At 35.1% G+C, this 17251-nt stretch overlaps 1 protein-coding gene across 1 annotated transcript; it reads left to right on the plus strand.

Moving 5' to 3' along the window:
* The first annotated feature begins 12917 nt into the window (after window positions 1-12917).
* On the plus strand, window positions 12918-16754 carry LOC137407228 (serine-rich adhesin for platelets-like). The gene is made up of 7 exons (XM_068093834.1): window positions 12918-12989; window positions 13182-13302; window positions 13391-13609; window positions 13966-14211; window positions 14906-15502; window positions 15848-16030; window positions 16315-16754. Exons 1-7 carry the CDS (start codon window positions 12918-12920, stop codon window positions 16752-16754), a joined length of 1878 nt encoding a protein of 625 aa, XP_067949935.1.
* Window positions 16755-17251: the final 497 nt, after the last annotated feature.

The raw sequence follows: 17251 nt of genomic DNA on the forward strand, positions 1-17251 counted from the left end.
ATTGCTTCTATGGTTTTACACAGTGAGTCGCTACACTAAAATTTTAAAGCACATTTTAATGTCTGAACCAGAACCTTGAATATAATATGGAAGGTGCTTGACACAAACAAGTAACACTAGTTACTAGCTAGTGTGACCTACGTTAATATAGGTCTAGTTAACTGACTCACAGTTACAGGAATAAATATTACTCAAAATATGCTTCAGGTAAACATGTTGTCTCTATTCAACAGGATTTGTGTGATTTTTGCTACCTTATGGTGAAGAACTAGGTCACAATTCAACAACCCTGTGTCGCTGTGTTTTGTATACAATACACTTTTACTCAGCAATATATGTAGCAGCATAGATGGAACTGACTTGTATCTCTTAGCATAGCATAAAAAACTTCTTTCCTTAAAAACTGAAAAATAATGATAAGGCCTTACACCTGGTAATACAGCGCTCTCAATTTTGACTACACATCTAAAAAAATCCTATGACAGCATTAACAAAGCATGACTACGTAATCTTTTATAGAAAATGGCAATCAAAAAAGTTTGCAAAACATTGATACATAAGCCCTCAAAATAAAGTACTGTGTTTAGACACAGAAAATAGCAAATCATACATTGAAAGTCATAAACTGCATTACTTTGACCAGAATCAACAGTTACAATAAAACCTCCTGGTTACCAATTCCAATCGGTCAATCAAAATATACCTTGATGGTTTCATAATGAATAATAAAAAAAGAATGTAATGCAACAAAAAGGCGTTGTATGCAGTTAGGTAGCCTGTTACCTCCGTGCAATCTGTATAGAAATGTTTTTGCTCAAAGATGTGCGTAAACAATTAATATAGCCTTAGATATGAAACGTAGGTTCTTTAATACGCCTCTCTAAAAGCATAAAAAATAGCATTCAATTAAATTTTTAAGCATGTGGTAGAATATGTGAGTCAGGTCTAATCTCCTCATGCAAAATTACTCATTAAAAAGGATGTACTGCAAGATAGCCAGCTAGGTGGTTGTCAGTGATGAAATGAGTAATAATATACTCGCTTATTCATTGTGTTCAGTCATGGTCGGCAGGTAGCCTAGCACTGTCATAATTTTATGGGGGTCAAGGTTGAGAATTAGGCAGATAGTGGGAGATCGGAGAGTAGTGAGAGCCAAAAAGTAGTAACAAAAAAGGGAGAACGAATCCATGCTTTGAGAGTGTGATACACTATACTGTGTCAGGAGTTGAGTGACAATAACGCTTTGTGATAGTTACAATTCTGTTATATTTGTGTGTAGGGTAGTGGTAGATGAATACCAATTTCAACTAAAGCACGAGTACAACTAAATTAATCCAATTAATAAGACGGAAACGGTTCAGAGTAGGAATCATTGAAATGTAGTGTAATTGTTGTAACGAAAACCGAAGTGAGAGATAAAGGAACAGGATTTAAATTTGATACAGAACAAAGGAAAGCTATTATATTATTAAATGGTATGTAGAACAACAGAATCGATCTTTTGAGAAGCGGGATATGCATGTACATACAGATGCTGAGCAAATGCAGTGTGAATAACTAAAAATGATATCTAAAGGCACTTTAGGAAAAAAAGAAAAATATAGCCACAAATAGCCTACTTGTACTTGAGGATAGAAAGAGAGTCAATGAGAGAGATGATTTTATAGAAAGAGGGAACAGCAGAGCCCTAAAGTTAGGTCACTACTCACATCTATGATGATAGTGTTTAGTCTTTGAAGGAATTAATGATACAGCTAAACTGTATACAGTAAACTGCTGATAAAAAAAGCTGGATTCAAACAAAGCAAAGTTGTAGTTGTTGAAAAATGAGTCAGAAGTGCAGCATTTAGCAGTAATCGAAAAAAAGTGTGAAACATGGCAAAACCAAAAATAATTAACAGACAGACACTTCCTCGCATCAGACAAAAAGGTGATTGCCAATGCTGATAATATAATCCAGAAATGACCAATCTGCCTTTCTAGGAACACAATGTCCTTCTGCACTATTTTTGTGACCTTTCACCATATCCTAGTTTCAAGTATGAACACGGGATTTTTGTGATATGTATGACTGTATGTGCTGCTAGCTAGATGATCATTTGTTTCAATTGTATGCACACAAAGTTTTTCTATGTTTCAAGCTATATGTAAATGACTAAAACCCCATACATACACATGTAGTAACCTGTTGATTTTTCCGAACATACAAGCAAAAGGAAGCCCCTCTCAACTTATGTAAAATTTTTGATATATCATCTGTTTTTGATTGAGAAGGTAAATTCTCTCGAGGAGAGTATTTGAATGGCTTTTTAATTGAAAATCCAGTGCAAACTAGAAGTTGAACTACTCCTACCTTTAAAATGGCTTTAAAGAGAACATGCAACTTCAATCTAAAAAATAAATTCCTTTCCCGAGAAATAGGAAACCAACTTGTCTTATATGCTGCGAACAACTGGCAAAGAACAAACCACGCAATATAGAAAAACGCTACAACACATCTCACCTAGACAACAATAGTCGATTCCCTCATCATGCTGAGAGCCGCCAGGAACTAGCTAAGCTGCAATTCCAAGCTGATAAACATGGAAATATGTTTCGAAGTGAATGGCTCCAGTTAGTAAATGAGCAAACAAATATTGCAAGTTATGAAATAGCCAGTATGTTGGCAAAGGCAATGATACCAATGCAGCAGGAGGCTGTTAAAAGCCTGCTTAATACAGCTAATAAAAGCATTGTTTCTTGAGAAGGCTGAGCTATCAAGAGCAGGAAAAAAATGTTTCAGTCTCTTGACACATGTGCAAGATGAGAAAAAGACATCCAATTGTCTATCAAACACCATTAGCAAGAAGTAAAAAAATTTTTAAGTTTTTGTAGTTGCAGTTAACAAAAGCCATGGCATCCGTGATGCAACCGACTGAGTGTATTTACTCATTTCTTTTAAGGAGATTTGATAGGAGCCATAAGCTTGAGAGATCGTTGTGCAAAAACTATTATTCATGAAAACATTCAGAATGCCCTCCAGAAGAAAAAACTTCCTGCCAACCAGATAATTGGTGTATATCTGATAGGGACTCAGTTATGGTAGGAAAGAACAATGGCTTCCTTGAAGCATCTTTGTGATGTAAAATCAAATGTTATTCCATTTCATTGTATATTGCAGAAGTCAGAACTACACTCAAAATTACAACATTATTCTGATCTGATGACCAAGCTTGTCAAACTGATCAACTATCTAAAATTTCAGTCAGAATAAGACATCGACAGATTATCAACTTTTTGAAAGAAAATAATGCAGAATATCATGTGCTAGCATAACAATGTGTGGTATGCCGCAATTAAATAAAAATTAAACCTAAACTTTTTGTTAAAGCCTTCTGAGTTTGTACTGGGTTTCCTATATGTAATATAATATATAACATATATGTTTCTACATGTGACCGTTACATTATAATGGTCACATATATAGAAATTGACTATTGAACATCATCAATATTGATAAAAACTTGGATGCATAATTTTTTTTGTTTTGAGAGATGGCTGTCCCAAGAGCAAAACAACGGAGAGGATATGAAAAGACTTTTGAAGGAGCTCATCAAGTTTTTAGAGGGCCCAGATAGAAGCGAAGTTAAGACTTAATTGGCTTTGTTGTTATCTGGCTTTTCTAAAGAACAAAATAGGACAATAATGAATTGAAAGTAAAAATTACAATAGAGAGAAAATTGTCAGCAAAATTTGGTGGGCTTGGAAGGAAATTGTTGAAATTGTTGCGCCAACAAGACAACTGAATTTAAAAACAACTTTTCAATACAAAGAAGGGTACTGAGGAGCAAGTGGAACATCTAGACATGGTGTAAAGAGCATTCAAGAAAGCTGAAAAACTCGTAACTGATAGGCAAAATGAATCTTACACCGCTTTGACATCTGCATAAACAAATTGATTTTAGCTGAGCTTCAAATGTCTTTAGATCAGGAAAGACTGAAGACCACTCAGAGTATTTGAATGGTTTCAATGAACTCTGGAAGTTGTGTTAGAACTCTGCGATTTCTTGGTTAATGTAGAAAGATGGAACAAAAAACAGTGCAAGAATCTCTACTTTATAAAGAGCACGTATAGTTCAAAGCTAATTGCTGACAATATCAAGCAACTGCTGACCATTTCGAACTGTCAATGACAAATGGATTTTGAAATATTTGTCAGAGAAAAAACCTATTACACACATAACGTTAACAACATAAGAAATTTTTTCGTGTTCCAATAGTGAACGATAAAGCTACTTTGAATTGTTGAATGGTTCATACAAGTTTTTATGATGTACAACATAAACATCTACGCCTTACAAGCAGTAACTCTAGTTACACATAATGTGTACATGGCCATGTTTTCGCCTAAATATGACAAATGTTTTTGTTCCTTGCCATCAATCCTTGATTAAAATTACCTCTTCTCAACTACAAGTTTCATTATCTCTGATCTAAACATGGAGAAGGGTTATTGATGATGAATGTGATGGTATATGAACCTTACCCACTTTCAACATGAAAAAATGATTTAAACTACAAAAAGAAGTTGTAACTTGGTATCATGGTCAGCGCTAAATAGGTAAGTGAACGGTATGGTAGACACCTTCAACTTGTGTATTTGTAACCAGAATAAGCAATATTACCCAGTTAATCACAATGCGTCATTAGAATGACTCTGATAAAAAGCAGCTTGGTTCTATTGAAGCTTGAAGAAAAATAGCCTGCACTTCTTACTATTCACTACTCAAAATGAAACCAATCAAAATGAATGTGCGTGCAAAAGAAAGAGTGCAAAATATAGGTGACATTTGATTCCCGGTGGAAGGATTAAATTTATCTTTCCACCATCCTAATGAAGCGTTTGAAAATATAACACCACCCTTGATTTTAACGTTACCACTATTAAAGCGCCACTCTAAGGAAAGGGTTGAAAAAACACCATAGAGTTCAAATAAAGATTTTATGATATATATATATACAGAATGATCCATTACGCTTATGAGCATTAAATGGATATTTACTAAAACAAAAAAAATTAAATAAAAAATTTCCCATTTTTACCTCACTAAAATGAAACAAGGAATTATCTACAATTCACTATGATGAAATTTGCGCCTGTCTATTTAATAAAACTCTAATTCTATTATAAAATGAGAACTTGAATTGGCCAAAGCAAAAATGAGGAGCGACAGTGCCTTTTCGGATAAAATACGATTTATTAAAAAAGACAATCATTTATGTCAATGTCATATTGACCAGATTCAATCTTTTCAATAATTTTTTTTAACTCTTGTCGACAAGCTTCAAGTGTATCTATAGCAAGTTCTTTCATACACTTGGTGACACTTTCTGACTGCCCTAGTCTGAATATCCATCAAATGGCATGTCTCTGGGTAGTTTTCAGCATACTGACTGAGGACTTATTATATGCGACCACACCTGACAGGCATATTCAAGAATTAGCCTCACAACTGCTTTATAAGCGATCAGCTTGGTCTTACAGAAAGTGTTAAGATTTTTTCTTATTAAGCCCAGAGTCTTGTTACCTTTTGTGGCAACTTTGGATATGTGTTCATGTTTTTTAAAATTATTTTCTATAAAGACGCCTACGTATTCTACACTGCTAACTTGGGGAGATAGGAGTCTTATCTAGCTTTAAAGAAAAACTGAGAAAGTCTTTCCCAGCCTCTATATGAACACATTTAATAGGTTTAAAAGTCATGCCCCATTGGACAGACCAGTCATATAGTGCTGTTACGGTATCTTGAAGACTAGCAGCTCTACACTTTGCAATATCCATGCCTAATAGGATGTCATTTGTATAAAGCCAGCAGATGCAACTTTTGTTTACAATAATCAAAAACAGCAGGAGCCCAGACCCGATTCCTGCAGGATTCTAGAGAGAACAGCAAACGACTCTGATCTCATAGCATTAACAGTAACACGTTTACTATAAACCTTAAATGTTCCAATTGTCAACCAAACACAAAAATTAGCTTGGTAACTCCAATATTCAAAATTTTTAAACGGTATAAGCTCAAAATTTAACTTTTACAAAAATAGATTTGAACAATTGAGTAAAAAAATATGATTTACTCGGCTTAAAAATTTTTTGCAAGCCTTGCACATTTCAACTCATAACAAATTGATTAAAACGAGAGTAAATAAACGAATAAATCCAAATAAATAACGATAAAATTCCCACACCACAAAATTGCTATAATTACCCAACTTAGGAATTGCATCGATGGTAATAAAAAGGTCAAAGAAAAGGAATAAAAACATTCTAACTTTCTATATCATATTTAAAAATGACTTGGAGGTTCTACTCTCTTTGGTACAGTTAGGCCTACTTCATGAAGTCGCCGTCGAATTTTCCCCAATTTTAGCTAGTTTACTTGCTGTGGCACCTTGTGGAAAACATATTGCAAATATGACTATTGCTTACCATAATAAAGATTGCTCATAATAATAACAAGCTCAGCAATCTTGTTTTATATCGCTACCGCTACGCCGCGTCTATCTAAGCATTACGCAAATAGCGTAACGTAGGAAGTAGCGCAGAAACCGGCTGCTTTTTCGAAGAGCCTATGCGTGTTAATAACCAATAAAATTGGGATCGCTTGTTGCAGAATAAAAGCTATGCGAGAAAACAACTCTAAAAAGATTAATATTTTTTTTATCATATTCCTAATCATGTATATTACATGTATATTGTTGTGAACATGTTGCATTTAAAGTTGTACAAAGGCATAAATACGAATATCTGTACTCGGAAAAAGCTATAGGTGTTTACAGATCACAATAACTCCTTAAAGCGATATATTTACCTGAGGGTTATAAAACTGCCACAAAAATACTCTGCAAGGCAAGAAATGAGAAGAAAACCTTATTATAAATGGTCACAACTGTTACTATTTGTTGTATATTTAAAACTGTTTTTACATCATATAACAGAACATGAATATTTTATCAAACACGCAAGTTTACGCTGGCCTTGTTTTTAATAAAGCTTCCAAATTGTTTTCTTTTTCTGCCCATATTATTTCAATGAAATCTTTAGTAGTACAATTAAATATTCAGAATTCTACTTTTATTAATGTGAGTATTGTAAAAACATTCAATAATATTTAGACTTGGTCGTCGAAGTGTGCCCATAAGCTACGCATATTGTTTTTTTCAGAGTTCAAGTCCTCTGTTGTGAAACCTAATCGCTAGAAGTGCAGGTCTAGTTTTGATATGTGTAACTTGAGTAGGTATTTGAGTATGGTATGCGTATGCAGTGTATAGATTCATCTATAATGAATAGATGTGGCCACACACAAGACTCTTCGGCTCAGCTTTGTTTTTGGCTCAGCTCCACTGCTTTGTCAGAGAATCAGGAGTTATCTCCTCACCAAGAGCGAAAAGTTAATCTTAAACGAACAGTTTTTCTGATGTGGAGAAGATGGATAAGGCCTTCTAGCAAAAACGCAACACTGTAGGATTAATCGTAGATCCACAAGCTTCACTCTCTTACCGATAAAACTCCTACCATTCCTGACGAGGGAGACAATCTCATACTCAAAGCTAGCCTATGATCCCTAGTCAACTCGGGTCATACACTATTGAAATTGAAAAATAAAAATTTTTTTATTTTTATATGTTTACCGTAAAGTTTAATAGCAACTTAATAGCTACGGATGCTTAAAATCCTACCATCAACTCTCTCCACATAAATTTATATCTTCCCCATGCTGTCATTAACTATGCCTCTTACCATTACATAACTATTTTCAGAGCTATTATTATATGAATCTTATTACAGGTGCATTAGTTTGGAATAGTGACACTAAGTATTGAACAACTTTATATTTTCTGCTCAGATATTGTTGCATACGATACGTTACTCATCTCTGTCATGAACTTACTCCTTGTGGCATAATCTGATATTTACATTAAAGGTTGATTTGCAACAAAATTCACAGTACAGTTATTTGGTATCAAAAGATTCGCCATGTCTTACTCTGTTGTGTGGTAGGTGCCAAATATGTGGAAATGTGATTGAAAGCTTTTGAAAGCTCAAAAACAAAAAACCGCCGTAGATTGGAATCTCTTGATTTCGATGACGTATCCATGGAGTTTGGTTACTTTCTTGCCATGTGATGTTCTCGCGTGAATTGAAAGGCCAATACAAAGCTCATATGAAACTTATCGTAGCAATAGTTTATGACAAACACTTCGGGTTTTACCTAAGACCCCGTATCAAATATAGATGCTCGCTACTTTACAGTTTCAGCTTTGCCATTCCGTCCGACAATTCAACATATGAACATGTCTGAGTTGCGATCATAAAAAATGTCAAATTCTGAAAAGTTAAGACCCTGGCGTTTCGAGCCTGACGCTCTATCTGAAGAAGATCCTCAACAGAATCAAACCTCCCAGCAAGTAAGCACCGCCACTAGCCAGCTCTTATGTGCCAAGCTAGCTAGTAGTAATAGTTTTAGCATGTGAGTGATAGAACGAATATTATTATTATATATATGATTTTAGTGATGATAATTATCGCTTCATACTAATAAAAAATAATTACAGATTTTTCTCGAATGACAACATTAACAATTTTAATATTTACATCTAGTGCTGCACTGATATACTGTTGGATAACATCGACCTGATGTATTAACTATGGTTGCATAGACATACAGTAACTGTTCATTTCTTTAGGAGCTAATACCACCGGCTACAGAGTGGTGTGTCTGCAAGCGCTGTCAAGACATGCCATCTCTTCCTGAATGTGTGTTTTGCCATGATGCTGAGTTTGCGCATCGTCTCCATGACCGCGGGAAGCATGAATGCCTGTGTATGCGTCCTGTTGTGGACGAACTTGTGGCGCCTGCACCCCTTGAGTTGGGGTGGAATAATTACCTGCGATATCATAGTGAGTTGGATTTTCATTTAATGCCAACAACACCAAGGCTATGCTAATGTGTCAAGCATTATCTACAATTCTTGTGTTACACATTTAATGCAACGGTTGAACACACATATTCTGAACTCGTGGAACACAAGGAGAACTGTTATATTTGGCTTGTACACTTACTCCAGTAGAGAGTGTATTAGTTTTGTGATTTTATTATATAAAGATCGAGATAATTTTGATGATCAGCAATTATTGTTTTTCAATAATTGTTTTGGTAGATAATCTATTCCCATTTGGAGAGCCGTCGCCAAATGCTCGGAAAAGGTGGTGTGCACACCGCAATCTTGTGTTTTGGTTTATGCTGCAAATCTTGTTTGCAAGTCTGCAAACTCTTCTTCATCATCCGTTGGTGGGAAAAGAGCCCGAATCTTAGACACTAAGCAGGCAGGTAGAGGCCATCGCTCTTCAGCGACGAATTTGTGGCATAAGCCAAAACACAAGCTTGTGGTATGCACACAACCTTTGTAACAACATCCGTTGTAATAGACCTCACTCTCAGACCGTGGGACACTAGATTGGACTGGCATCGCTTGAAACCTTCCAGCTCCATGGCGTTAGAGCTGGTGGTCTCCGTTGACTGCAAAGTAAAAAAGTTACGACCAACAATCACTTGCACATTATTTGATTGAATTATTTAGCTAGATCAGCAACTTCGTGTTTATGTATTGATAACTACTAAACAATTTGGGTTTTTGTCAGGCTGTGAAGTAAAAACTGTCAAAGTTTTACCTTGACAAGATGGCTGCTGACTATTAAACCGCAGCTCTGATCCATCATAGTGTAGGACCCATATAGTGCGCAATGCCCCAGACTCGCATCTACCGTCACCTGCCAAATCAAGCTCCCAATCGATTGCTGCCATCAATCCCTCGTTATGCAGGGTGTACTGCTCAGCAATACACTGTAAAATATTGTAAAACTTCATTATACAAGATTAATTTGTATCATTATCATTAGTCTAAGAATGTAGAATCCTCTTCCCCCTTTTTGTGTTGTATTATGATGAAGAATCAGAATTTTAAACTATAATATATTTCGCTTGAAGGATGACATATTTTCATTTCAAGAAAAAAATTGTTTCCAAATGTCGTTATTCAATTAGTATGCCAAGCTTTTACTCACATTTTCCAAGTTTATGGGTAAATATTAACACTCACACCATGTAAGTATTTTCTTTGTTGGTAGAGGCAAACGCTGTGGCTTGGTATCGCGATGTTCAGAAGCGACAGAAATTGGAGGTTCTGTGTAAGGCATCCGCCAGAATAGAGTGATGTAGCTGCCAGCAGGGGTTGATGACGTGAGCTCTGTTCACCCTGGCAGTTGTTTCCCAAGTGTACGATCGGTGACAGGAGGCACATGTAACCTTGAACTCTACCCATCCACCTTCTCGCACCATCATGAATGAGCAGGGGAGGGCGCAGGCGTGACAGTGAAATAGTTGCTGGAGTGCTGTCACACTTACTATTATTTTCTCCTCTTTGAAGGAGGATTCGGGTCTGAAATCACAACACAATAGTTGACTTGCAATAAGATTTGTACATCATCATTTCCTGTTATTATATCATATTTGCTTGATCAGAAAAAGAATAAATATATAGCCATGCAAACATGACACAGATTTTACAAAACCTTATCAGAATCCATGATATTGTAAACATAAAAATGTGAGTATTAACTCTATGGATATTCTTTATATTTTGTCAAGTTTGGTTAAGTTCAGCTCTATCTTACATGTAATTGGAGAGTGACGCTGGCCAACATAGCGCTCAAACTCTTCCCAGTCTTCAGTGGTTGGCACAAACTCTTCATCATCTAATACTAATAATAATCATCTAATAATACTAATATGCTATTAACGATGATACCAGAAAATGATAATAACTATTTTATATAACATATCTATAAGTGAGTGGGGTTAAGAAATTTGACGAAATTAATCGTGAAACTTATAACATTATTTTATCAATAATAGATTAATATATTACGTTTTACAGATGGATATGCAGTATGAATTAATTTTGTTATTATAATAAGAATAATACACATAATTAAAAAGATAAAATACTAATAATATTATATTACAATTAAATGACATTAATATTGTTATATTAAATATAGATTAATACAGTAGTATTAGGAGAATACTAGAATATAACCCAAGTTACTACTACTAATACAAGTAGTTCATAAAATAAATTACTCACGTGCTTTGGTGAAATGTAGAGTATGCAAACAGGTTAAAAAACATGTCGTCTTTGAAATGGCTAAAACAAAGGTAAGAGTAAGCAGGCGAATAAATAAAGTTTGTCACATCCAGCTTCACCCAGTTGCTCCACGCCCGGTGAAGGTCTGGTCTTTTCTCTGCTCTTGGCCAAGAAAAATAGTGCTTCTCAGCTTGCCAGCTGCACAAACACGATGTGGCGCATTAGGCATTATGACGAATTCTAATTAACAAGTTTAATACGAGAAAGCGTGTTTGCTATTTGCGATAGATCTTGAACTGAAACAAACATTATCTGATCATGTGACATACAATTTCCGCCATATGGCGCGAACAATTTCTACAGCATTGTTCAACCATCGTAGCAGACCAAAAGGCTCATAATTTTTATCAGAGGGTGATATGCAATCGTTCAAGCTAAGTTTAAAATATTAAACATATTTTTATGCTAAGTTTTGAGATATCAGTGCTCAAAGTTGCAGAATTACGATGCCGATAAAATAGACACGTAAGAATAATAGACATGGTTTTTGTTGCAAGCGTGAAGTATATTTGTGAAAATATTTCGACGAGTAAGAATGCATGAAAGTGTAAACATAAACCATTTTGCACACATACGTCACATTTTAGCCGTTTTGGAAAACGAATCCAAACTACGGCGGTCTCGTGTGGCTGCGATTTTCTGTTCGTTTTTGAGCTTTTAAGAGTTTTTAATCACATTCCCACATATTTGGCACCTACTACACAACATAGTAAGACATGGCGAATCTTTTGATACCAAATAACTGTAATGTGAATTTTGTTGTAAGTCAACCTTTAAGGTTTTGTTATGGATGTCAATGAATGTCAGAACATCAGCCAATACAAGACATAATTAATAAATTAGCAGACTGTTATTGCAGCTAAAGAATATTATACATGCAGTTTTTTTATCTAAATACAAAGTTGTCTGATTCGAGAATAACTCACATGTCGTCAAATGTGTTATAACTTAGGGTTTTATATACATACTTTTTATATGATGAATGCAACCTTTGTTCACTAAAGGCATTTTCCAATTAGTTGACTAGCAATTTTCAGCGTGTCTAAAGCATTTGGAGACACAGATAACTGAACACAGCTAAATACTCTGTAACTGAATCATTACCATAAGACTTGCTTTAAACTTATATATCAAGTATGCAACATTTGTATAAGTTTAACAAGAAATACAATCTTACACAAAAGTGTGTTACTCTGAGAGAGGAATTGTCAACATATTCTTTTGCATAAATGACGACCAAAATGAGCAATATATTTCATGTGTAAACCAAGCAGCTAATTGGACACGACTCCATGTTCTTTGGTTGCTGACAAGTTGGTCACTTGAAAGAGTTTTAAGCACTAAATTCAACTTGATACAATTTCACATTACAAGCTAAGATTGCTAATAACTCTTGATATACAATTAGATTCTTAGTTGACCTGCGACTGACCTTGTGGTGCTTGCGCTTACTCAGTAAACAATGAGTACAGAGAGTAGTTGTCTCACCATTGTTGCAACTATCTATGGAATGAAGCAAGAACCAGTCTATTGTTAGAGTGTGCACATCCTATTGTTGAGTAGAATGTCTAGCTACACTAGTATTCAAATCATACTATTACACATGCTCATAATTGTATTTACTGTTATGTATAACCCTTCTTCAAAGAATTGAAGAGTTTGTATACAGAATGATTCGTGGAGATTACAGCTTCCTTCAGTATTGGCTGGACAGCGATAGCGGGAAGCATTTTGTTAGTCAGGTAAAGGAGTAACTATTTATCATACTTTTGCTTTTACCTCCATTAGTTCACGATTGTACTTGAAGAGTCCCAGCGATTGAAGTATTCAATAACTAGTAAAATTTGCAGTTGAGTCAAGACAGAAAGTGGTAACTATGGCTAGCAACTTTCAGAGAAGAAATGTTTAATGTGTGCTTGTGGCTATGATTTTAGGTTGCCGAAAGAGTCGCAGAATATTTTAGGCCATCGTGGTTCAACACTCGGTTTTTTGAAGGTGGTACAGATAGCCAAGCTGATGCTGTCTTTTCTCAAACAGCAACATACTCAATTTCTGGTAAGAATACTATAGATTTGTAAGAAAATAACTTCAAAAAAATTAAGTCTGTCAGTAAGTATGTAGTAACCAGTTTTATCATTTTTAGAGTTAACAGAAGATTACACTGATGGGTCAGAGAACCATGACCAAAGTTCGAGTGAAATTGAATCCAATGATGAAACAACAGAGTGGATACTTAATTCTACTGAGCCTTTAGATGAGGTCACCACGAAAACACAGCAGTTGTCTTCTCTACCTCTGCTCAAAAAAGAAGACTTCACCCCAGAACCTACTTCTGCTGATAGAAAAACAGAAAATGAAAATGGTAGGATATTCATAGAATTATTCATAGAATTATTCATAGAATGATGGTTCAAAACAAAATTCTTATAGTTAATATTATTGTTCTAAGTTTAAAGTAGAACCCTTATTGCCAATGTTAATAATCTAAAAGACTTCAAGTGTTCATGTTGTAGTTTGTAGGAATTGTTTTAATATATTTAATGTTTAATATTGTTACAGTTGAGACTATTACATTCTATTGCAGACCTTCTGATATTAGTAACATTAATATTAGTGTTTTAAAATACTTCAAGTGTTCATGCCGTAGTTTGTAGGAACTGTTTTAATATATTTAATGTTTAATATTGTTACAGTTGAGACTATTACATTCTATTGCAGACTTTCTGATACAGCAGAATCGAAATATCTCAGAGATAGACAAGATTTTAAATACAGATCAACCAGCAGATCAGACGGCTGAACTCGATTCAGAATCAAAAGAGTTATCAGCCAGCGTTTCTCGTGAAGTCCAGGCATCTTCTGTATCGACTGGTACATCTGACATACGACTGTCAGCCTCCACACCTTCACCTTCTTACAACAAGCTAACAGCAACAGGTCAATCTCAAGGTCATTATTCTAAAAGTGAGATAACAAACAAGAAAGTTGGGCTTTCAGACTATTATACTGTTCAATGTTTCATACAATTATGTGCTGTTAAGGAAAAAATGTGGCTAATAACACTGCCATTAATAATAAGGATAATTTATTTAACAATATCGTTAGTAAAATCACTAAAACAGTTCTTTGATACTGGGTGAAAAGGTTGACGTTTTATGAAAACCTTCACGAAAAAGCGGTAGTGAACATAGCAGTGTTTATTACAGATGAGTGAAAAAATAACATTGAATAAAATGCAAGTTTGCATTTAAAAACTACATCTTTTGACACCATTTTATCACAAAGGTTTAAAAGAGCAAAAGTAACATTAAATCTAAAATAATAGTACTGATATTGATAGACTCGTGCTACCGTATGTGTATATGTCAGTTCTGTTAGTATACATCCCTAGTAAGTATGATATTAACTCTAACATTTTAATAAACATAAGAGGATGATTGTATAATGATTAACTTTGTTATATCAAACAGCATTACAGTAGCAACAAGAGTAGAATGTTCTAGAAATGAATATATACATCTAGTGACATCACCAAGCGGGTGCTGTCTGACACTTCTTATCATCTTAGACATAATGTACCCATCATGTTCAGTAACAGCTTATAAAATATGGTGGACAGATATTAGTTATAGCTATAGATGTGCTGATTACTCTGTAGGTCATGTTGGATCATCTAAAAGTGACAATGATCAACCGGGTTCAATCAATGCAGCAGGAGATCACCTCCAGACTGTTGAGATGATTCTTCCTAAATCCATTGATAGAGTTTGTTCCCCTGATAATGAAGATATCCCCTTCCAGCAACTCTTCAGGAAGGTCGTGAAACGTAAAAAAAATGAGAATCCAGAAGCTGAAAGATCATCCTATAAGGAAACATTGGCTATCAAAACCAATCAGGCTCCAGAAGACATTGACGAAGAAACTTTTCCTTCTGTTGAGATGCCTCCATTTAAAAAAACAAAACGCGCCCTTACTGATACACGCCCTCCAACACCAATGGTCACAAGAGCATTTACTCTGAGCAACACAGAAGACAAAATAATTCAGCTCCCTAATGATTCCAAGAAAAATTGTGAAATTACCAGTATGCAACATATGGATTCATCCTCTGCGTCTATTAAAAGAAGAGGAGACGATTCCTTAAATGAAGAATGCTGCTCTAACAAATACTTGAAAAGAGAATCTAGTAGTTCTACTGTCTCAGCAACCAATAATCAAGGCACAAATGCTGAAACTGCAGCAAATAAAAGTCAAGGTGAGTCACGACAGCAGGAATTTTTGATAGTACTGTTCCACTCAAACACGCAACTGTCCGTATTAGGGTGATGAAATGCCTAGTTATTTTTTGTGACGTTGGAAGTCTAAAACCAGCCTTAACTTAAACAAATTAGAAAAGAAAATCTGTAGCTCATGTAGTCAATGTGACTCTCTCTTGGCAGCTAGTAATAATATACCAATAAGCTATCAATATAAACTAATGTCTCTCTAATGTGGTAAATACTCATGAGTCATAAGTTGTGACTCATTCTTGGTGATAAACCTGCTAATAATATTATATACAAAAGACTTTTTCGAATTGTGTTTGTTGTATTGGTTTTAGAGCTCCTACAACTTATCACTGACAAGTCAAACTCAAATGGCGTTCAATGGGAAAATGAGGCTGCACCTCCAGTTGCAGTCACCACAGAAACACAAGAGTTGTCTCTTCTATCTCTGCCCAAAGAAGAAGACATAGCCTCAGAACTTTCTTCTGCTAATAACGAAATCGGAAAAAGAGAAAATAGTAAGATACTCCATTAGTAAATTTATAACAAAGTCTGGTTTTTTAAAGCTGATGTACTATAATAGATCATTTAATTTTTAAATTACTCCAAATGTCCATTAAAATAGCCACAAGAGTAGAATGTTCTAGAAATGAACATATACATCTAGTGACATCACCAAGCAGGTGCTGTCTGACACCTGTTATCATCTTACACACAAGGTACACATCATGTTCAGTAACAGCTTATAAAACATGGTGGACCAATATTAGTTATAACTATAGATGTCCTGATTACTCTGTAGGTCATGTTGGATCATCTAGAAGTGGCAATGATCTACAAAGTTTACCTACTACAAATCATTCCAAGAGTATTGAGACAACTTCTCAAGAAGATGTTCTCCGAGGAACTTTGAGTGAAAACAACAAAGAGATGTCTGAGCCTCTCTTCAGGAAGGCAGCAAATCATGAAATACATGATGATCCAGAAGATACGAAGCCATATTATCAGGGAACTTTGGCTACCCGGATCAAGCAGGCTCTTCAAGACATTGACAATGAGCTCTTTCCCTCCGAAAAAACGACTCCAACTAAACAGGAACGAATGGCGCTTACTAATACGCATTCTTCCAGTCCTAAGGACAAGGTGGCATTTCCTTTCATCAAATCAGAAGATGTTTTTCAGTTTGACCGTGGCTTTAGTCCTTTACACAAGGTAGCTTGGACTCAGTATAGAGATACATAGGAGTTGAATGACATCACAGAAACAGCATCTTTGGCATTGATCAGCTGTTATAGCTAGAGCTTCTGTACTTTTTGTTTGGTGGACAATCACTATGTCAAAAATTCTCTTCATTTGGCTGAAGATGTTTAAACATTATCTATATTCAGTGTTCAATATTATATATATTATACTGTATTATATGTATGTATTAACTAAACATATACATGTACATACAATTTAATTGATTCTGTGGTTTTACTCAGTGAGGTGTTATGCTGTAATGTCTGTCTCTGCACCTTGAATCTGATATGAAAGATTCTTAACACACTAGCTATACTTAACTAACTCACACTTACATGTAGTGTGAGTCAGTTATATTAATAGAGGTACTTCTCTCATATGAATAGAGGTTATATAAAGCCTCACTCTTGCATGCAAATGCTGTCTCTACTAAAAGTGCCTTAAAACTATTATTCACAAAACACTTTCAACTCTGTGTATTTAACAAGTCTTTTGTC

The sequence above is a fragment of the Watersipora subatra genome, chromosome 10 (assembly GCF_963576615.1).
Source record: "Watersipora subatra chromosome 10, tzWatSuba1.1, whole genome shotgun sequence".
Classification (NCBI taxonomy): Eukaryota; Metazoa; Bryozoa; class Gymnolaemata; order Cheilostomatida; family Watersiporidae; genus Watersipora; species Watersipora subatra.

Coding starts and splice junctions, on each gene's coding strand:
- LOC137407228 (XM_068093834.1), top strand. CDS start 12,918: ATGATTCGTGGAGATTACAGCTTCCTTCAGTATTGGCTGGACAGCGAT. Junction 12,990..13,181: donor GGAAGCATTTTGTTAGTCAG/GTAAAGGAGTAA, acceptor CTATGATTTTAG/GTTGCCGAAAGAGTCGCAGA. Junction 14,212..14,905: donor TCAAGGTCATTATTCTAAAA/GTGAGATAACAA, acceptor ATTACTCTGTAG/GTCATGTTGGATCATCTAAA.